Source organism: Pterocles gutturalis, unplaced genomic scaffold (genome assembly GCF_000699245.1).
Source record: "Pterocles gutturalis isolate BGI_N339 unplaced genomic scaffold, ASM69924v1 scaffold25288, whole genome shotgun sequence".
Classification (NCBI taxonomy): Eukaryota; Metazoa; Chordata; class Aves; order Pterocliformes; family Pteroclidae; genus Pterocles; species Pterocles gutturalis.
Genome location: NW_010123737.1, coordinates 1 through 23010, shown reverse-complemented (window position 1 = coordinate 23010; position 23010 = coordinate 1). Strand labels below are relative to the sequence as shown.

Sequence of the window (23010 nt, the reverse complement as noted above, 5' to 3'; positions counted from 1 at the left end):
TCTTTCTATAGCTCATAACTAAGGATACCATGTTCAGTAGATATATTTTAACAAAGATCTTCTGTGATTCAGGAAAATATAAAGATTTTTATGGAGAACAGGAACACCTGCATTTATATTCGATAGCATAAAAGTGTCTAAAGGTTATAATTTATCTTGCTTCCAATCACTAGCTTTGTGAGCTTCACAAAAGGCACTACCAAGGACAGGTTATTCCAGATCTATTTACTGCTTCTGCTCATGGAAACATGAATAGGATAGATGGGCTCTATGGATTTGTTGCAGTACGAAAATCCTTATGTGTTTGGTTGTAAATTTTAATTTGTTTTTGTAAACTGACTGTTTTTGTGTATAATTGAGTCTGTGCTGTCATTGTACATCTTTAGGCTTTGAAATGTCACCACTTGGAAAGGACCCTCTGGAAGCCTTGAGGACCTTAGCCTTTTCAGAAAACCCAGGTTTACAGCAGTCTGCTGCCCTCTATTACTTGTATATGAGTCAGCACAGTAAGTTATCTCAGTGCATTAGAAAATCTTCACGTAATTATAAGTAAAATATTTTTTCCATATGTGAAACTCCCTTTGATTCAGTAATCAAAGTTCTTCTTTTTCATTCATGGTATGTTGTTCACTAAGGAAAATGAAAAAACTGTCACTATTGTGTGGGCAGAGTCTTTCTGGGTTTTGCTATGAGGAGATCTCTCTCATGATTATAAAAGACTGTCATTTATGTAATTGTAATACTTCTGTAAACCTCAGCAGAACCCAAAGCAGTTAGAGTCAGTGTGTACTGAATCTCGTGAGAGCAACACAGTCAAAACATGGTGGAAGGAAATGGATGTAATGATTGTTTAAGGTTTTATATTATATAATTTTTGGAAGAGCACAAAGCTCTAAAGGCCAAATTGTAGTTGAAATTTATGAAGGAAACCTTCTTTGTCCCAGTTATTCCCTGGGAGCACTTGGATCCTGAAGTAATTTGTAAACAGTTAGAAATCAGCCTAGATATGCCAAATAAAATTCTATCAAGAGTTTGGGTCCTACAAAAAGGTAGAAATAGCAGCAAGAAGCAGGCTGTGATTTATTTATTTATTTGTTTGTTTTATATTTACCTCAAGGAGAATATTCTGGCACTTGGCTTTATAGCTTTATCCCATGTATTTTTTTTTTTTCACGATAAAAAGCGCAGATAGGCACAACATGAGGACCTGCTATGAGGTGGAATTACTTGTTTGGTAGCGAGGCACATTGCTTCCCTTCCCATGATGTTTCTGAAGTACTTGATTATTCAAAAGCTCTTCAGGAAACTTGCCCTGTTTTTCTAGTAGCAATGGAATTTAAATGAAGGGGAATACCACTCAGCCTATATATGGTAGCACCTGAGGCTTAAGACCAACAAGAGAAAAATGCGAGTGTGGTGAATGACTAAACTCCTGAATATTTCCTCTCATTCCTGCAGTGAATGTCTCCCTGCCTGTGGAGCATCTGGAACCCTTCTACGCCTTACTACGGTCTGCTGACCTGGAGGTGCAGCAGATGTCTTCCTTGTCTCTTGTCAACTTCTTGCTGGAAGGAAATAGTGAGTAATTAATAACACATCTCTGTTCAAGTGAAAAAGTATCTCTTTGGCCAGACTCTGACAGAAGGGCACATCTACACACCGGAGGTCTTCATAAATCCAAATTCTGTTTTTCGTGTTCCTGGTAGGACAGGTGTAAGCCTGTTTCTGTCTGCAGGCCACATAGATTCTGGTGGCACCAGGATGTATCAGGACCCTCCAGCTAGATTATATCACGTGGCAAGAGATCTTGGATCTGTGAGCAAAGGCTGATAAATTATTCCCAGACTGGTGTGGAAACAGCTATCCTATTCTCATTCTCGGATCAAGAGCCCAACACTTACCCTTTCAAGCAACAGATACAGCTCTTAAAAATAAACTCTGCATGCGAGACCATGCTCATTTTCTTGCTATTTATTAACTGGACTTAGGTTTAAATAGCTTGCAGATAAAAAAAAATATAATAATAGAATTCACTTTCTTCTGTAGCTAATAGGGCAAATGTAATTGAGACAGGATCTGGGAACTGCAGATGAAAACTTCCCAATAAAGTTTATGTTGATAGGCAGGGCGTGAACACCCCACACCTTGTCAATGGAGTCCTTTTTGCATCTACCGCTGCGCTCCCTGGCACCAGGGCCACAACAGATATTCCATCACGCTATCCCATAACAGCAGAAGACAGGGTCAGTCTTCAATGGAATGAGCTGTTTTCTTTTTTTAAGGATCTTGCCGCAAATAGTATCATGTCACTATTTACAAGTGAATAATAATATTGAAAGGCTAGACTTCAGATGACAAAGAGTGGGGGGCTAAATTGTGAAGCTATTGGAAAGCTGCATTTGCACTTTCCAAAATGAACCTTATGTTTGAAAACAGAATTGCTAGCAGAAATATTTGTGACCTTCTGAACTAGAACCTCTGAACATCTCTTACAGTCTTTCACGAATCTGAAGAGAAATGAAGCAAGCCAAGCTAGGGACTGTGAGTGCCTTTCAGGCTGTTTCCGTCGTAGGTCTATTTTGCATAATCATAATATAGACCCCCCCAAGCCATCAAAGGGAGGTATATTCTTTTCACAAAGGCATTAACTGCTTACTTTTCTGTTTGTCTATTTTTTTTATTGCATTTATGAATAGTTGACAAAGAATTGGTTGTCCAAATGGGTTTACTTGAGCCAATTCTGGATCTCCTTGAGTCAGAGGATCCCACTGTCCAGTGTAATTCCTGTGCCTGCACCATGATTTTGGCTGTTTCAGGTGAGTGTGCTGTTCTTTCCCTTTATCCTCTGCAAGGAATTCATTCAACACATGTCATATTTCAAGGTGAAACAACTTATTTGCAATTGGTGCAAGAGCCATAAAATTTTGGTATTCCCACATCATAAATTCAGCCTCTTGAGATTCCAGTTAAAATCTTTTTCTCAGTGTTTCTGACCTTCATTCTCTTATGATTACAAACCTTTTTCTGATTTCTAACCCAAATATATTCATGACCAGCTTATCTTAATTAGTGTGTACATTGGCTTTTGCTTCAGTAGTTCCCTCTCTGATATCTATGCTGATGAGGCTCTTCATTTTACTATGCTGAAAAAGCCAAGCTCATTTGAGACTCCTCTTCTAAGCAAAGTTTTCCATTCATCTTCATAGCACTTGGGTGTAAATGATATGTTCCAGAAATGGAACATAGCAGTTGCATCTCCTGTTTTGTGATACCACAGACCTCAGGCATTGTTACAGTCCCAAGATGTACATAACTGCTCCAGGAGTTTCCTTTTGAATTCATCTCTTCTGAAAGAGAGGTCATCAGAAATAAGCAGTATTTCAGCTGCGGTCTCACCTGTGTTTTTTAATGTGGCATCCAGGGAAATATGGTTTATGGTTACATCTCATTATAACACTTGCTTTTTTTTGTGATTGAATCGTGATGGTGTTATCATGCTGCCGCTGACTTTATCGCTTAGTCTTTCTCCTGCTCTACTGCTGTTTCCAGCAGATACTAATTAATTAAGGGTCTGCAACAAATGTTTCCAAGTACACCTCCCTGCATTTTGTCCGAAAAGGTTTAATTCTGTTTCTGTTGCTTCAGTGTTCTAAATTGTCTGTTATTTGTAAAATACTCCCGTCCTCCACCGCATTGACAGTGCTGCACTCACACCTTTGTATTAACTTCCTGGTTCAAAATCAACAAGAGACCAGTCCCTGTGGAATTCCACCTGTAGCCTCCTTCCAGGTGGTCAATCCCATTCAGCAAAACTTGCTGCCAGCTTTCTTTTAAGTCAGTTCCTTATTCATCATGCACTGCTTTCATTAATTGCTATCTTCTCTTGCTTAACTATGCATATTTCCTATCACAATAAAGATATTTTCCTGACATCCAGACAGATAAGCTCAACCACAGTTACGAGAACAAAGGCTATCAGGTTAGTCTGTTTTATTCTACTTTTCACAAATTGTGTGATTCTACCATACAAATTGTGTAAAGCCCTGTATAAAAGTAATGAATAAAATGTATTTCCCTTCCTCTAGTGTTTATTCCACCAGCTTGCTTCCAGTATGGGAAGTTGCAGTCGGATCTCCCAGAAGGCTGGAGGAAGCATGGTGAAAGTGTTACTTTTTCACTTAGCCTACCACATGTTTTATGGAGATGATAGTACAATTACACATCTCAGTGAAATAGATATTGCCATCCATTATGACATAAATTGACAAAACAGATGGTGTTCAGCCACATTATCTGACCAAAACTAGAATGAGAATGGAGAGAAGGAGAACGGAAAATGATGTACCTGAAAAGAAATCCAGCAAACCCACAATAATGGACACTAACAAAGACTGCAGAGGGGAACTTGTCAGCTAGTGAATGACCCAAAGGAAAAGAAAACCAAAAAAGTCTTGGTCACAGAGGTTTCCATCATGTGAGTACCTGTTGTGGTCTCTCCACTCCCCCATGATGACAGCAGGCACTCCAGTCCTTCTCAGGCAGGAGTGGGGTGCCTGGGTCTCCACGTGCCACCTCCCTCCAAAGCAGGCTGTAAGAGCTCATCCTGCCGCTGTAGGCTTCCAGTGTTGACCACCACCTCTGAGCCCTCAGGCAGAAAAATTGTTTGAGCTGTCATGGATGTGAAGCCTTTCCAAATCAAGCCAGTTATGTTTCTTTAAGGAAGAAGAACATTTGAAGCACCCAATGGCTCATATTCTGCCCAAGTTTTGTCTGAATGCTTGTAATCCCTTTGCCCAAATGTGAGGTTCTCTTCCACATTCACAAACATTCATGGAAGGTATTGTGTGAAAGAATGAAGGAAGCAGCAATATCTGAATTCTCAATCTTTTTACCTCTCTTCTTTACTCAACTAGAGTTTACATCACACCAGACTGGTTTCCATCTGTTGGAACTGCACAAAAGAATTTCTGCTTCTGCTGAGGGAAACAAAAGAACAATATGCAGTGAGATTAGACTGGAGAAAGGCTTGTCTACAAAATTGTCCAGAAAATTTCACCAGAATAATAGCTTGCCACACGGAAAAGCTACTTTAAAATACGTGACTCTTTCCAGAACAATTATTTTGCTCAAAAATTGAGAGTATTTTTTCCCAGAATAAAAGGTATTTTCCTGAGTATAAACTATTCATATGAAGGCACAAAGGGACTTGTCCTGGAATACTAAACTGACACTGTCTGAACTATACTTGAATAGATATCCTGGATTATGTGTGTCAATTCCCCAGTATAGATAGGCTCCGTGTATGGAAATAATGGCTTTGTTCTCTTAACTCTCTAAGTTGGTTGGCACCTGAAGAGTTGATCTCATCTAAATACCTTCACATTTCTTGCTTTCTTCTGCTTCATGTTTCTCTCAGCAAACTCCCAGAGGATGGCCATTGTTTAAACTGTCTAGAAACGTATGCAAATGAAGCAATACCCAACTAAAACTCCTGTGGTCTTCAGTGGCAGTTTGGCTCATTTAAACAATGAAAGATGTAGAACCATAGATATTGCTTTCTCCTTTTATAAAACAATCTGCAGAATACTATGTTATTAACAGAATTATTTGGTCTAATTCACATTTAGATCTCATCAGCTTCACTTCCACTGCTAACACCTTATTTTTTTTTCAAAATTATGCCACTAGATTGCTTATAAGATACAAATACAGATAATACGTAGATATAAATCATACTGTAAAGGGGAGACGACCACAGCTATCTGAGTGTGGCAGCAGGTTATTCATTGCGAATGTTTTGATGGCCTTATGGTAGAGAGGTAGGGAAGAGCACAATGGAAGGATTCTCTTCTATACAGCACAGCTGAGGCTACCTTCACTAAGTTCAAAACAAAAGAAGCAGAACTAAAAGCAGATTTTTTAAAAATAAATTGTATTATATTTTATAGCATAGTATAACTTTATCATATGTAGTATACATATATAGTATGTAAATATGTTATACAGTATTTTATAGTATATAGTTAATTTGTAGCATTATTTAGGTATTATAATTATTTTTTCCCCAGTTTTTCATCCAGGAGTCTTAAGGGACTCTGCAGATCTTCTTTGAATTTTCCGTGTACTCCAGGATGTTAAATACAACTGTACAACTTAATACACTGCCATGCAAGGAAGCATCACCACTTCAGAGAAGATGCATCTTCCAGTGTTTAAGTCAAATTCTACCTTCAGAAACCTCTGCATTGTTTGTAGCTGTCAAAGGAGTGACACAGGCACATTCAAAGAGAGAAACTAGCTCTGAATATACCCTGCTCAATTAATTCAGTCTTACCTGCAGTTACTTTAGGTTTTTGGTTGGCACACTGTGAATAGCTTGATCAGACACAAGGGGAACAAGGCAACTATGACACCTTACTAACCTGTTTAAGGAAAATTACAGGCCTTTTATTTTCATCATCCCAGTTACAAAATAAAAGCATTGAACCAGCTGTGATCTATGGCTAATCCAGAAGTCATGAGTTAGTTTCTCCCCCATTGAGCTCTTGGAATTTTTGTCAGGTTTCTTTGAGCATGCAGAGAAATTTTGATATGTACCAAAGAATCAGAGAAGCAAACACCAAAGAAATCTAGTCCTGTTAACTGTCCTGCTCCTGGCTCACAGTAAGATAGCAACGTCTTATTTCTTTCTCTCATTCTTCTCTCCAGAGTCCAACCGAGAGGCTATCGGCACTGCTCGAGGTGTTACACCCCTACTGTCTCTTGCCCATTCCTACGATCCTAGAGTCCAACAAAATGCAGCTGGTGCTATTCTCAACCTCACACAATCAGGTACTTTCTAACTAATGGTTTATCTAAAATCGCTGAAAGAAAAATTCTCACTGATAGAAAAATAATTCAAAAAGGTTAGGGCAAGAATAAAAGCATATCTGAGCAACAAATTATTTCCTTTGCATATAGGATTCATGGTCATAGGATCATAGAATGGTTTGGGTTGGAAGGGACCTTAAAGATCATCTAGTTCCAGCCCCCCTGCTATGGGCAGGGACACCTCCCACTAGCCCAGGTTGCTCAAAGCCTCATCCAGCCTGGCCTTGAACACCTCCAGGGATGGGGCATCCACAGCTTCTCTGGGCAACCTGTTCCAGGGCCTCACCATCCTCACAGTAAAAAACCTCCTCCTAATATCCAGTCTAAATCTACCCTCTTTCTGCTTAAAACTGTTACCCCTCACGCCCTATCACTACCCTCCCTGATAGAGTCCCTCCCCATCTCTCCTGTAGACCACTTTTAAGTTTGGTCTCTCTTTAGCTAATACAGAGCCTTTTTTGCCCAGTACTGAAATAGAAAGGCTTAATTTTCAACCCCAAGGGGCTAATATGCAAGCACTTAAATCATCAGTCAAAAAAATAGGAGAAAAAAAAATTGTTAAAGAAATAGCTTGGTCTAAAAAGTTATCAGCAATTTGTATCAGCAGTACTTTGAAGCAATCTCAGAAGCTTATCCAACAAGGTCAAGCTCTAGGAACATTTGGCTTGTACCCTTAACTTGGTGTTGGTAGATAGAAAATATAACTATTATGGGCCAAATGTTAAAGGCTTCTGGGATATCTGCCAACACCTTTAGTAAAAGTGGTATTTGGTCCTGTGCAATAATATGTGCACTACCATACATTAACTCTGAAACAAACCAGCATTAAATCTCATCTATCTAGATTATATCATTATCCCACACAGCTAAATTATAGTCATGAGTAAGCGTCTCTTATCTCTATATGGTGGAAGAGAACAGTTCGCACGAACTTCTACAGTTGACTATTACACTTCTGTTATTATTTGGAATTATTAAAATAATTTGTGGTTTTTTAACACAGAAATCATGGTGTATATTGTACCTGAAGTTTTTCAGCTTCTCCAGCAATTCAGATTCTTGGAACAGTCTTTAGCATAAAACCAGCAAAGGCTGAATTCATCGGACAGCCTGCTAGTCACTTTGCTAAAATGTCTGCATATTGCTATATTGCACAAGCTCTAAATCATATAATCTCCAGTCACACTGATTAGCATATATTTGGACAACATCACCACTCTCTAGAATCCAGTGATTGTGCATATCCCTTTTGAATGGTGCCTCCAGATGAGGAGAGAAGGTGAAAGACACACTAACAACACAACAGCACTTTTTTTTTTTTTTTTTTTTTAAATGGCAGAGAAAATCCAACAGGTCCTGTGCAAGGAAGGAGCCCTACCAGTTCTTGCCTTGCTGCTGGAATCTCTTGATTCAGAAGTGCAGGTATGGTTCAAACAAATCAGATTTTAGAACAGTTAACTGTGTAACTGTAAAGAGAGCACAAACCACAGCATATAGAAATGAAAAGGTGGAGGGGAGGGAAGGTTTCCATAGAGAAGTAGGGAAACATGTGGGAGCATCTTGGTGAAACTGAGCTCAGTCAGATAATGTATACTCAAAACACTCAATTTGTCTAGCTCCACAGGAGAAAGTTTATGATGCAGAAGTCCATCTGGCAGCACACACTAACACATGCACACAGTTGTTACACAGTTACATTGTTGTCTTTCAGATCATCAGACAAGTTGCAGATAGCCTCTTACTCTGGTTTATCTTTTTTGTTTGGTTGGGGTTTTTTTTTTTTGCATCATAACTTTGATCTTCCCCTCTAAGCAGTTTTACTAAGTTCGAGAAGGCATAGCTTGCAAAGATTTTTTTTCTTATTGTAAATGTCTGGGAAATCTTAATATTTTATGCCTACCACAGATACCTCTTTGTGATTCTGCACACTTAACAAAAAGCTGGTCTTGGTTCAAAAGTATGCTGATGAAAAACTGTGAATCAAAGTTGTAAACCTTAAAATCCGCTAGTTCATTCAGTCCTCTGAGAAGGACAGGGTTTTTTCCTCCATCAGTTTTGTTATCTCTATTCCATTCTCTTGTAAATGTCTGAAGTGATGGAGACTCTGCAATGGCTTTCTGCAAACTGTTCCAGCATCATCAGCTTTCTCTGAGGTTCGTCTTAAAATGTCCTTCTCTGCAGTTCAACCTGTTTCTTCTAATTATATCTCCCTAGTGCATACACTTATATAATCCTCTCTAGCGTTAATGTTTAAATCCTTTGAAAATTATCTCTTAGCATGCTAGAGCAATGGCTACATCCAGCTTGAGTAAATAAATGTAAACATAATAGAGTCAATGCAGATGAGCTAAGTTAGGTGCCAGCAGCAGTATCATTGCAGCAGCACAGTACATTCCTGAACACCCAGGGTCCTAAGAGTTTTGTACAACATGCAGTGCTACAGCATGACTGCTGCTGTAGCTACAGCAGATTGTGTTGATTTTCCTGGAGGAAGCCCACTCGGGCTGTTATCGCATCTACCTGATAAAGCACCCTTAAGATGAAAAAACACTTTATTTTCATCAGCTCCAAATCTGAGCATTTCTCCAATTAATTATTCTCTTCAACATGTCATCACCTCTCTCTCCACTTTTTTTTTTTTTTTTTTTTTTTTTTTTTTCTCTGCAGTATTACAGCTGTGCTGCCCTAAGCAATGTGGCAGCCAATGCTCAGAACCATGAAGCCTTGATGAGACCTTGCGGACACTCATCTCTCTCCTGTCCTCTTCTGTGGACAAGGTAAAGCTGTAGCTTTCTCTTTGTGTAAAGGCTTAGCACCAGAGTAGAGCTATAAACTTGGGCTTCCAGTTTGAGTGTTGCACAGTTCTACTCATCTACTGTACAGGTAGATGCCTGTGCGGCATCTTTCCCATGATAAAAGACACGTATATTAGAAGATAAACAGGTTCTACAAGGTGAATGTATGAAGAAAGAGAAGGGAAATCATTAAAGTTGTTCCACAGCCCTGGACACTTCCTTTAGACTAGGATGGCCTGTATTCTTTAAACTTCAAATTATGTGTGTGAAGTGCTGTGTCCAGGCTCTCAGCTACCTTTGATCATTGTGTCTGCAACAGAAGGTATCTGGAGCATTTTTTATGCTACTGTATTTTTTTTGCTTTTTGGTATCTGTAACTTTGACTACACAGCTTCAAAGAGTAATATCTTGAAAATTTTGCTTTGTTGGGAGCCACACCAAAGAAACTTCAGTAAGCCACAGTTCAGGATTTAAAGTGTGGAACCTTCAATTCTGTGCAGGAGGGAGATGAAAAAAAGGCAAAGCAAATGAGACAAATTCACTCCTTCCATTTTCCCATAACTTATCTGACATTCCTAGAATAAATCAACATCTGAACCCCACTGGCTGTTCCTCAGCAGCAACAGGGTGAATGATACTAGAGGAGGTTGAAAAAAATTCATCGAAACTTTGAAAAAAAAAAAATCATGTCCCAAAATTTGTTCTGGGAAGATAATATAATAGCTTGCTAGTGTTGCTGTGTTTCTTTTGCTTGCAATAGGCAGAACATGCATTACTGAAACCACTCTTTTTTTGTCCCTTTCTCTTTTTCTCTTCCCACCACCCCCCCCCTCCTTGGCACAAGCAGGTTTCAAGCCAGGCATGTGTTTGCCTAAGAAATTTGGCTACCAGTGGTAAGCAATATGTTGGAGAAAAACAAACTACACTATTTCTTTTTCTTTCTCTCTCTGCCATTCAGAGTGAGCATAGTGGCCTGGGAATCTTTCATATTAAAAGTAAAGAGATACTCTCTTTTCTACGTTTTAATTAGATGTTAAGGGAAGAGGGAGGTGCAGGTTTACTAAGTAAACTGGCCTCAGAACTCCCAGGTAGAGAGAAGAAGTATCTGGACAAAGTGAGAGACACTGCAGAATCTTTGTAACTGTATTAAGTTTTTCTCCTTTACATGTTTCCTAAGCATTAAACCCAACAGAATGTCTCCTGAAATTGCTTCTTGAGTGGGGACCTGCCTTCTCCTGAGGCATGAACCTGTCTGTCATTAAATACAATTTTCTCCCAAGCATTTGGCATCCTCTTAAAAAAATCATATCCTGTTAAATGCCCAAGATCTGTTTCTACAGCATACCTGGGAGATGAAAGGAGAGGACTGGCATGCTCAACACTAGAGCCTTCAGGTCCAAGGTAGAGTTGTTCGTCTAGAAGTCATGGAGGTGCTTCATTTTCAAGCAATCACAGTTCTAGTGGAGCTGGGAGTAAAGGAAATGCTGTGCTCATTTCTTCTTGCTGAGGTTTAGACACAAACTGAAAAGTGCCCAAAGCTATGTTCTGCTCTCAAGCCTGCATTAATCTTTGGCAAAAGGAGCCAGAACAAATAAGGGTTTATTTTTATAACCAACCATTCAGCGTTGTCCCATCCCACAGAGACAAGCAGGTCCTCTTTAGTTTCATCACTGAGGCACAGGCAAATGCTTATGGGTCGGGACCTGAACGCCTCCTTGCGGTGCTCTGAAGCTCCCTGACCTGGGTTGTTTTCCCAAATCAGCAGACATCCAGGCTGAGATGGTTGCTGAGGATGTCCTGCCCAAGCTGCGCTCTCTCCTGGCATCTGGCAGCAAGGATGTGCGTCATGCCTCCATCGCTCTGCTCTGGATCCTGTCCCAGCACCCGCACCACCAGGTAGGGGAGGACATTTCCCATGTAGCTCTGGCCACCACCTGGGTTAATGCCCTGTTATGGCAAAACTGCAAATGAAACACGTTGTGAACGACTGGTAGACTCTGTAAGGCTTTCCAACACTTCTCCCTGACACCCAGAATGAGAGACTGCAACCATGGGGGCAGTTGAGGAAGTTATTCCTTGACTACATAGCTTCCTCACACATTGAAAAGTAGAGAAACTAATTTAGAGTGTGCATTTAAAGTGCATCAGTGCAAAATAAATGCAAAGATACATTACTTTGCTGTATGGACCGTTATTCAAAGTGCATTTGCATAAATTTAACATCTTTTGAATTAGGATCAAGACAGCAATGGGGGCTAATGCAATTTGAAATCCCATCTATCTTTAGCTGACTCGCTAAGACTTCCTCTGTCTCCTCATGTCCTTAGTTACAGAACAGTTCTTTTGCCCACATTCAGGGTAAACACCACCATTAACAGTACAACACCATGCGCATACATGAAGAAGTCTGACTAGAAATAAACTGCAGCAAATAAACAAAATAGACACTCCTGCTGTACTTTCATCCTCCATGTGAAACAGCAAAACCAGTAAGCAGCAACTGACAAATTATTATGTTTTTTTAAAAGTGCTTTTCCATTACAGTAATTAAAGGCATCTTTAGAAACATGGATACAAAAGGTTTTTGATAGGTGTTTTAAGCTAACAATAACCTTTTAAGAGAGTCAGAAAAATCTGACTCTCTTAAGAGAAAGAAATATGAGAACCTTTCCTGCCACATTGCTTTAAGCGGGAGTGACAGACTGTCTGAGTAACCACAGCTGGGCTTAGGTGCTTCTCGTGGCTGAAACACACTCAGTCTGATTTGAAATGTCCTCCGAGTACTGGAAGCCTGCTGCCTTACACCTCAGTTACACATACACAGCACAGTACGAACAAAGTTGCACCTTCTCTTAACTCCAGGACATGATGGAAAGAAAAAAATGGGTACGCTCAATGCCTGCGAAGCAGCAACTCGAGCACAGAGCTTTTCAAAGGCACTATGGTTTGCAGGTTTTGTGCTGGCTGCATTAGCACTGAGCGTCCTCATTGCTTGTCAAACTGCCTCATGCAATCAAAACACAATTTGCTCTCAACAAGCTTACAACCAATATACACAATTGCCTGGAGGCTATTGGCACAGTAAAAACATTACTGGCTATGAGGCATCATGCTGGAACATTGTCCTCACTCATATTTGCTTTTCTTGCCCCCAAACACCATTTACACTTTTTGTTCTCCCAGAAAAGAATATCCATGGCTCCTTTCCTCCCTGATTCTGAAACGTGTCTTTAGCAGTGGTTCAAATCCCCAGCTACAAAGGGCATGGCCCTGTGTCGGTGTGAACAGACAGAAGCACCAGGAGCTCACACGTGGTACAGCAGCAGTGAAACAGCCCGTGCTTCACGGGGGAAAAGGGTCAGCAGCAGGAAGCTGGAAAGTAAAGTATCACCCTCAAAGATTTATTCTCCAGTGAGAAGTATCTACATCTCCAAATTTGTTTTATTGAGCAAACATGGCTGTCCCTGGCTCCTGAATGTTCCTGCTTTGTGCGAGAGAGCCCTGGGTGCTCTGAGAAGAGGCTGACCTCTCCTTACTCATATCCTGCCTCCCCACCTCCATGCCTTTTCTAGCCTGTTTTTCAAATCTTTTCAAGGATTCTTTCTCTAACTCAGGCTGAATTCTCTGTCAGTGAAAGAGGAACTTCTCCATGGGAACAGCTGTTGGAAAACAAACCACCAAACAAAGCTAACCTTTACAACCGAGTCAAGTGATGCTTGAATTATTACAAATACTACCTAGGATACAATAGGGCAGAATTCATCTGCCCTTTCGTTACCATGAAGCAAACCCCTGGGAATGCTTCACAGGCGCTCCTTTCCCTGCTTAACCCCCTTTTTTTGCGCTCCCCTGGCCAGGCTGTTGACAGCAATTCCCAGCAAGCACTGGAAACCGTCACTCCTGCAGGGGGGATTTTATTCAGTTCTTCCAAGGACAGCCCCAACCCTGAAACACTAAAGAGTCAGGCTTTGTTAGAAAACAGCCTTTTAAATCACGTTCCTTTGAGCAAAGACCTTGAAGGCAGGGTGGCAGGGGTTTGTCTACTCCAGATGATGCCACCTACTTTCCACTCCAGGTACAAAATAACCTTGCCTTCCCATCTTGCTACATGGTAAATGGGACAATATTTATCTTGGCAAGGAATCCCTGGATAAAGGGGTGCGTGTAGCATTGCAGTTGTAAGCACAGTTGCTGCTGAAATGATTTTCCCTTTTTTTTTTTTTTTTTTTTTTTTTAAATCTTGGGGGAAGTGAGATCAATATCCACCTGAACCACCCAATCCATTTTTACTCAGAGTTTTCTTGTGATTCTCTCGCACCATGCAGGATTGATCCAGAAAACAAAATCTTGACTCCAGCCATGTGACAGCCAAAAAAAAAAGAGGTTCAGAAAAATTTAAAGCACTGTCACTTGCTAATCAAGGTCCTAAATAAACAGAAGAGCTGGCAGGGAAGTCATTATATATTAGAAAGTTAATTTACAGTCCATAGACAATTTGCTCCTCAGGCTGCAGCTAATCAATTCAGGGTACTGTAGTTGATGGGATTACATAGAAAAGAGGACACTTGGTCCAAAAGCACAGAAAATGGTCATCAGTGGTAATCTAATTGGATTGTCTAAAATTACATTTTTCTGCCTTCAAAGAGAAGGAAAAATAAAACTAGAGAAAATTTACAGCCATATCTACATGTAGGATTGTTTAAATGTCCTGAGTTTAGCCACAGCACTCCCCTTTCCATCCATTTTCATGTTTTGTTTTAGGATTGCTGGTTGTGACAGTGCTTAAAATGAATGCAAGTGAAGATGTCAGCTGATATTAAAAGAAAATAAGATACACTTCTGCAGTTTAACCCAAGTAAAAGAAAGGTGCAAGTTGAACTGATTTTTAAAGATATCTGCCTTTCAATGGTGCTTTAGTGATCCTGACATTTCATAGGTTTCAGAGTTATGCAGTTTTTCTCAACTGCATATAGGACCGATGATTTGTTTTAGATTGAACACTCTTGCTAATGTGTCTCAATTTCTAAGTAGCGCAAATAACATTGTTCGTTACTAGCAAACTGCATAAGAAACTGCATAAAGAACTCAAATTCCTAAGGGAAGTAGATTGAAAGAAAAAATTATCCCAAGAGGAAATCTTTTGTTTTTAACTGTAGACCTAACCCAAAGCCTGTTGAGATCAGGCTTCTCTTATAAACAGCAACACCCCCTTTATCTTTATCCATACTATTACTGAGGACACTACCTGGGCAGTAATCTAAACTGATTCAATTAATATTAGTGGCAATCGGAGGAAGACTACATTCAGGGAGAGAGGGACTCCGTAAAGTCCTTCTAAAATATCCATTAAACAGCAGAGAAATGTACGTATAAACTCAGAAGATGCTGTTTGGCACACATTACTAAAGTGATGCCTGATCACAAGCTGATCTAAACATCCCGCCTGTTATTCTAAGCAAGGTAAATTGCTGAGGGACTCCAGGACACACTACTGCTACTTGACTGTGTACTTTTGCCTCTCACACCTATCCTGAGCACTTCTCCTTCCAGTCAGGATCACATGTCCTTCCCTTGACTACCAACAACCTCTAGGAAGTGCTTGAAGCAAACAAAAATAAACTACCAGACCTTACAGACTCCAGCTTTCCATAGCAAGTGCGCTGTAGATCAGTGCCAGTCAGTGGGCCATATTTCGAGAGAAAAAGCACTGGACCCAGCTGCTACCCGGTTGGTTTAAAGGAGCTAAGTAATGCTCTTCTTTCAGACCTATGATCTATCTATCGACAGTTTGCTGCAAAGCTGTGTTGTGTTCTCTGTACTGAATATTATTGAGATACCAATTGCTCTTCTCAGGACACGCTGACATGTGCTGAGCTACTACAGAGCCTGGGGATGCTGCTGTCAGTGCATAAAACAGACCCTGTGATTGTTGGCCATACTGCTTGTATCATCAAAAACCTGAGCCTTTCCAAAAACAGACAGGTAGGTACCCAATATTTTTCACTGAACTATATCCTGGGATGTTGCAGTTATGTTTATATCAAATCAGCATTACACGCAAGTTTTTGGGGTTTTTTTTTAAATGAAACATCTACCAAGAACACTCTATAAAAAGTTGTGTGTATGAACAAAAGGACCTGATGTGTTGTAATGAAAGGGGGTTTGATCATATTTTTCCTATACAACACAAAAATGCTAATACTTCTAGGAAAGACATTGCACACTAATTAAGGGAACCATCCAGGAAAATCTGAGGTTTGATAGAAACTGAATCCTTATCTCTGAACTCTCACTCTTCAGCTGCCCTTAGTTATTCACTTACAGGGTTCAACATGGATCTAATTTCACTCCCAGTTTAAGCATAACCCCAGCTATTGATGTACATTTTGCCTGTTTGGCAAGATACTAGTAGTCCCAAGATGCTGTAAGGATCTCTATTCCTGACTTTGCTTCTAATGAAATCCATATCCACAGATGCACTTCCTTTCTCCTTGCCTTTTAAAGGTACCTTTATCAAACAGTGCCACTAGGAACAATGAATATTGGGGAAAATACCCTACCCACATCCTTGTCTCTGCTTTACCCCATTTTCTAGTACACACTTTTTGAGACTCTGTTCCTTTTTTTCCCTCTTTGTTCGTGATCCAATTACGACTAGTTCAAGAGATTTAAACTAGCCAAAAGGAAAACTATTTCCAATAATTTTTTTCACCTATACTAAGATAAGAATTATATGAATTTCTGGTACTCATAAAATCAATTTTTGCAGGGAAATGGATTCCCTCAAACTCAAGGCCCAAAAACGGACTATCCTCTCAAAGTTTGCTTTAAAAAAAATAACCATAATTGTCACTTAAATGGTGTGACTTTATTCTGATATCAGCAGGGAGCTGGTTCACGTTCATAAAGTTCTATAAGGTGCCTTGCAACGTATTTAGCTCTGACTACAGAAGTGAACCCACAGATATAAGTGGGAGCGCCAGTTTTCCAAGGTCAATTCTAAGGAACCACCCCTAAAATACATAGGAGCCTTTGGCACAAGAGGAAAAAAACAAGTGTTTTTATGCCAGCAGGCCACAGAGTGTGGGAGCTTGAAAGGCAACAGTCTTGAACCCAGCTTCAGCCTCTAAGCAGCAAGTTAAAAAACTGCAACACAAAATGAGCACACAAAAAAGGATATTCTGTTTTGTTGATAGACACCTGAGCTCCCTTATGGAGGTGTGAAAACCTTCCATTATTAGGACCTTCCAGAGAGCTGATGACTTTGTGTTTCAACTTCACTGGTAACCTGTCACCACAAGGTGACTCATTTTGGACTTATTCATTGGTCCAGAAAACAAAATCTTGACTCCAGCAGTCCAAGTCTCCTCTCTGTTTTCAACTCAGTCTCTAAAATATACATCCCAAGTACAGAGACATGCCGCCCAGCACCACTTCTGGCATAGCAGATTCAACCCATCCAATCAGGGATACATGGAAATGTTCAATTCATAGCATTTCTCTCCAGAAACAGAACTCACCTTTGCTAGCGAGAAGTCTTTTTGTATTTTTGCACATCAGAGCATTTCAACACCAGGAAGTTTTCAAAGCCCTGGAGGCAACTAAGAGAAACTGAAAAACTTCCACCTTTTCCAGTGTTTTGCCCTGGAGCACTCAACTTATTTATCTCTCCAGCAAGACTTGAGCACATGACAGCTTAATACTAACATCTAGCCTGATACAGCAGCAGTAAGTCAGGAAATTCTTTTCAGAGTGGTTTGTGATCATGAGAACATCCCACAGATAGCGTAAGCCCTGGGAAATGCCTAAAATCAGGTGATCTCTGAACAATCCAAGGTATTTGTTGTGATAGATCTGGGGGGGAAACATTTCCATGATTGATGCTTTAGCCCTCAGGATCGCCAAGAGTTATTCAGTGCTTCTGAAGTCCTCAGACACCGCTAAAACTCCATGGAAGTGCTAAACATGAATCTCTTGTTGCAGAGAATCATTGAGAGCCCATGCATTGAAGGTCTCCTCCAGACCATACTTTCTACTGACATTCGAGAAGACTCTCTTCATTATGTGACATCTTGCCTTGCTGAGCTGGCAAAGCAAGGTAGGGAAGCACCCGCCCCCCATAAGTGGCTGAATCGGAAAAGTGTGCGTATCCTTTATTGATCCTCATGGGAGACAAAGTATGGGCGGTGTATAGCCCAGGTCTTTCCCTTTAAATTCTCAGGGAGTTTTGCCATAAGCTTCAAGAAGAGCAAGATCCGACTCACTGGCAAGACACACGGGCTCCATTGCTTACACTTTTTTCTGTTGAACTGCTTAAAATTTTTTGTTTAAAATTCTTTGTGCTGAGCTTTACTGCTTTACATGGCCTGTCTATTGTTATTTGTAACATCACCCTGTTTCTCTAGCTGAATTAATTTCACAATAGCAGAAACTAACATGGGGGAAAAGACTAAAATACAAAGTGGCTCTTTCTCTTTAAATTTTTTGCACATAGATTTTATAAGAAATCCCAAATTACCACCTGGGGAAGGTACAGTACTCATGGCAGAGAGGAGCAGTGTAAATTTTCCCAGCCTGGCCCAGCATTGGATACTGTCTGTCAAACATTTCCTTTCTGGTATCTGGTGTAACTGCTATCCAACTAGTGATATGTCACATTTAATTTCGCAAGAGGTGTCCAGCAGCTGCTGGACAGTCTGAGCCCACTAGGCAAGAGTGGGTCTCGCACATAAAATTATTAATTCTTTCAGAACACAAAACCAATAAAAATCCACCAGCCTTTCTCTGAATCAAATCCATGGCCCTACCTTACTGAGAGCCTAACCTCAGAACATAGCCCTTTTTTTTACAACATAAACATACTTATTGCACAAGTTTGGCACTTATTTTGCTCCTCCAGCTGCACAAAGGATTTCCTATTCAGGCAGTATGGTTTTGGGCGGACCTCTCACCTTCATTTCTTCAGCACTGGAGCTTCTGTTTACAGACTACTCTCTTATTCTTCTGTCTTCCAGAAGAAGCAACATTACGCATGGTCCAATGGATGGATGAACCCTTAACAAAGTGCTTGGTGAGACTGGCTGGCCAGCTGGAACATACTCAGCCATCCTTTCAAGCTGCCTCCATCATCCAGCACATGATAGGTCACGGTAACTGTCAGACAGCATTAACTATGCTTTCAAACATATTTATGGCTGTCTGGAGTGAAATGAGCCTTTTCCCAGAGGAGTTAACTGTCAGGCACTGAACAATGTTTAACATTCCTATAGCATCCTCCAGCTGGTCTCTACAAATTTATTAACATAAAAGCACCTACAGTCACCCTTGAAATACACATAAAACAGTGAGAATGGACCATAGATGAAGATCTGTTTCAGGCAGTTGTTGCCTTCTTCAAGCACTACAATTCTGCAGGGCTAGTCTGTAGCCAGCTCTGAGGTCCTTAAAAACAACTTCAGTGGGAAGGTGGGACAGCATAAAATACTCCTTACTGAGGGAAAGATGAGAGCACATTTCAGACAAGAGGCACTGTTGCATCTTTCTGTTTGACCTTCCTTCTCAGTATATACAACGTGATGGCATTCCTCACAGACAGGAGCAGAGACTGGTGAAGACAATTACAAAGGGATGGTTATGTTCCAAAATGTTATATCAACTCTGCTCCCTGACCAGCAAGAGGAAAGCATCTTACTGAACCAAACATTGCTGTTGTAATTCTAGACCAGATTAGCAGGAGCAGTGAAGTAAAGGGGCTTTTAAGAACGAAGCCTATACTTTAAGTTTTAGTGAGAGAGACTGAAAAGATCATTATTTTTACCTGCAGAAAACGGCTTTATGCCTAATATACTTGTCCCATGCAGCTGAGAGCCTTTAAGACTGACAGGAAGGTATTCAGATGGTTTGTGCCATGTTCTCTAGAAAACCATTATTAGATCTTAATCCTTAGATGTGAGAGAAACTGAAGCCTGTAATGAGTCTCTAATAAGGGAAAACGCAAACCTGTTTCAATCCTACCATTGAGGATTTGCAACAGAGCAGACCCTCAAGTAGTGACCAGAGTCCAACAGCATGATCACTTCATGGATGGGTTCACAATCAGTGTGCACCTCACACAAGGACCAGCCTCCCAGCACAGCAGCCCACTCTGCATTTAGTTTACCTGAAGTATCAGTGATGCCATCACAGGCTGCGGTGCATGCAAGTCCTTTGCCATTCTTTGCAGTAATGTTAGTTGTAGCTAAAGGTAGATGAGTCAATAACAATCAGAAATTTTGTTAGAAAAATCAAAGTGTTTTAAGGCTCCCATTGATCTCCAGTGGTTCTCCCATTTATGCAGGAAAGATGACTCTTTTGTTGAAGCATCACATTGAAGAGATTCAGGCCTATCTCAAGAATTTTCTTACCCACCAAGAGATCCGTTTCCAGCAGCTGGGCATCTCTACATTCTGCAGACTGCAAGCAGGTATGTCCTCCCTGCTGGGCCAGGCCCCCAAGGGCTATCAGAAGCAAAATGGGCACTGCTCTAGAACAGAAATTACAATGCCAGGCAACTTCCTCTGGTGGCTAGTTCTGCTCACTTCAGCAAACAGAATAATCTCAAGGGTAGCTGTTTTTAAGTAACTAAGAGTATCATGGTAGAGGTAGGGTTGGGGTTTTTTTGGTTGTTTCAAAACAAAAGGCTTTCTGATCAGCAGGGAAACAGGACTTCAGGTAGAGATGTTTTTATGCAATATAAGAAGGTTTGGGACCAGGCACAGAGTAAAAACTTTTCAAATATGAATTTAGTTTATTTTGATCAAGTAAACCAGCAAATTGCACAATTAGCTGGTGTTAAAAGCTAGAAAGGCTCATCTTTTTCATACTTTAAATTCCGTTCCTTGATTTTTTTTTCTATTTTTTGATTAATTTTTTTTCATTGTGGGTAGAAGTTGAGTACAGATGAGAGTTATCATATGGTAATAAATGTATATAGCATGTTATCTTCACATAGAGCTGGAGCCAAGACACGGCTACATCTTGATATGCACCTGATGCATAAAGCTCAATTTGGCAACTAAGCTTTGGACATCTGTATCAGAAGAATTTAGCAGCAAACAATCTTGAATGGTCACAGGGATGAAAACTGATTTTGTATCTGCGTTGTGTGGTAGAAGAATACTCTATCTTCTCTACACTGTAATAAGAGCCATCAACTGTATCTAACCTGAAATACAAACTTTCTAAGCATCAGAATTAAAATAAAGGGGAAAACAGCAGTTTGCCTAACACCTGTTTTTCCTCTTCAGATCCAGAATTTTCATTAGCATTCAGAGAAAGCCAAATGGCCAAACTCCTTGAGCAAGTCCGTCAACAAACAGAAGAGACTCAAGAGCTCCTTAGGGCAGCTATTTGCCGTGAAGACAGTTAACATTTAAGCAGGACGTCCTATGAAAGCTTACCAAGTCCAAGAGCCTGAACTTGCAGAGAATACAATTCTTTTAATTGGTTCCTGTAGTTAAAGTTTTTCCTGCTATCTGCAGTTTCATCATACAAAAGAGATGTTCTGATAATAAGAATCGGAGCAGATCAGAAGACAATCCCTTGAACACTTTGACTGGCCGCTTAAGTGTGCTTGAGAACTATGGCTACATTCCTTCCAACTGTTTGGAAAACACCTGTTATGGTTGGGTAATCTTCTATGGTTTGGTTTTGGTTTCCTCACCACCCCCTCCAAAACAACAATGCTGTATTCATGAGGTTTTAGTCACGTAACAGGCTGATTCCACTGAAGAAGCATCTCTCAAGTATGCAGCTCCTCTGCAGTCATCTTTTATTATATTTCTGTTCCATGTTCCTTTTTCAGAGCACACTCAGGGACCTCACTTTAGAAAATAATTGGATTAACACATAGTATAAATGTAGTAACTACTAACAGGTTACTACAGGAAGTAACTGCTGAGGGACAACTCAAATTTCAAGAAATTTGTAAGAAACAAGAACAGGGCAAGCCTTAAGGCTGATCCTTGCACACACTGTAGGCACTACTCTCCAGCAGAAGAGCAAAGGCACATTGAGGCAGGTAAATGTTGCACAGTGCATGTTCAGAATATAGTAGCTATCATGAAAGATTGGGGTGTGAGGTGTTTAAATACAGAAATCTATGTTCTGCAAATGGTAAATTATTTCCCAAGATACTTGAAACAGGGGAAAAAAATGAACAAATTTGGAAAAATTAGGAACTGATCTTATATTTTGATAGTGAGATTTCATTTTAAAAGGAGTTAAAGAACAAAAAAAAAAAAAAAGGAGTAATATGTTTAAAGTCAGCTAATTTTCTTGCATGTATACAGGATACTGAAGAACCTTCTCTTCCCTCTCCTGCAGAGGCAGTCTGTCTCACAGACCTTTTAGCCAATCAAAACAGTATTTTTCAGGAAATGTAGCACAGAGCCTTGAAATTATTGGGCACTAGTTGTTTAATGTAAGTTTTAATTCATAGGAGAATATAATAATAATAACAATAATAATAATCTATTAGTACTTATTTTTAAACACAAGAATCTGTCTGGAGCTTCACCCTGAAATGGCTGGAACACTGAAATTTTGGAATCACTCTGCTGGCAAACATGTGCTGCCAGATACCACAGTTTCTTATGAAAAGATTCCACAAAAGTTTCCTGTCTTTTGAGGTACTGAGGTACTTCTGACCATGATATAACTCCTACATGTATATAGAGCTTTAGAGCTGCTACTGGCTACAAACACGGAATAAAAGCAAGATTAAAATAAAACAAAACAAAAACACACCCCACAAACAAACCATTCTGTCAAATAAGAGCTCAACATTACATTTTACTGTGGCCCAAATCTCTAGGCTTAGAACCATTTCTGTTAATGATTCCTTTTAATAACTATGAGTTCTCTCCAACAGTACTGTTTAACCAACCCAGCTGAAACCACACTCAAAAACCCCTCTGTAGTACAGTAAAAAGACCTGTTAAAGAACAGGGCAGACAGAGACTTCAGATAAAGCAGTATGGAATTTTCAATATTCATGTGTGACAGGAAGGTTCTCTTAAGATCTCACATGAAGACTCACATGCTCAGCTGTGGGCAGTTGGGCTTATTAAAACAGAGGACTACAAAGAGCTGAATGATGCCGCTGGGAATGAAACCAGAAAAATCTCAAACTCCAGGCCACCTCATTGGGTGACTTTACGTCATTTTCCAAGAAGAAAACCAGTGCAATTAAGTAACTAAGTAATGACATTGGAATTGGTCTGTCTTAGGTATTGTCACGGTTTGATCCAGCGAGCAGAAGCAAACACCATGCATCTACTCACTCACCCTCTCCCCTCCTGGGGAT

General features: G+C 40.2%; 1 protein-coding gene across 1 annotated transcript in view; it reads left to right on the top strand.

The window, feature by feature from the left end:
- The window catches only part of LOC104465113 (vacuolar protein 8-like), a 23351-nt gene extending 2279 nt beyond the window's left edge, over positions 1–21072 (top strand). The window contains 14 exon segments of the mRNA XM_010078030.1: positions 387–506; positions 1459–1578; positions 2697–2816; positions 6709–6831; positions 8210–8292; positions 9538–9604; positions 9607–9647; positions 10513–10558; positions 11428–11561; positions 15519–15647; positions 17649–17763; positions 18680–18814; positions 20002–20127; positions 20951–21072. Of these exon segments, the coding sequence (XP_010076332.1) occupies positions 387–506; positions 1459–1578; positions 2697–2816; positions 6709–6831; positions 8210–8292; positions 9538–9604; positions 9607–9647; positions 10513–10558; positions 11428–11561; positions 15519–15647; positions 17649–17763; positions 18680–18814; positions 20002–20127; positions 20951–21072 (1481 nt within the window).
- Positions 21073–23010: the final 1938 nt, after the last annotated feature.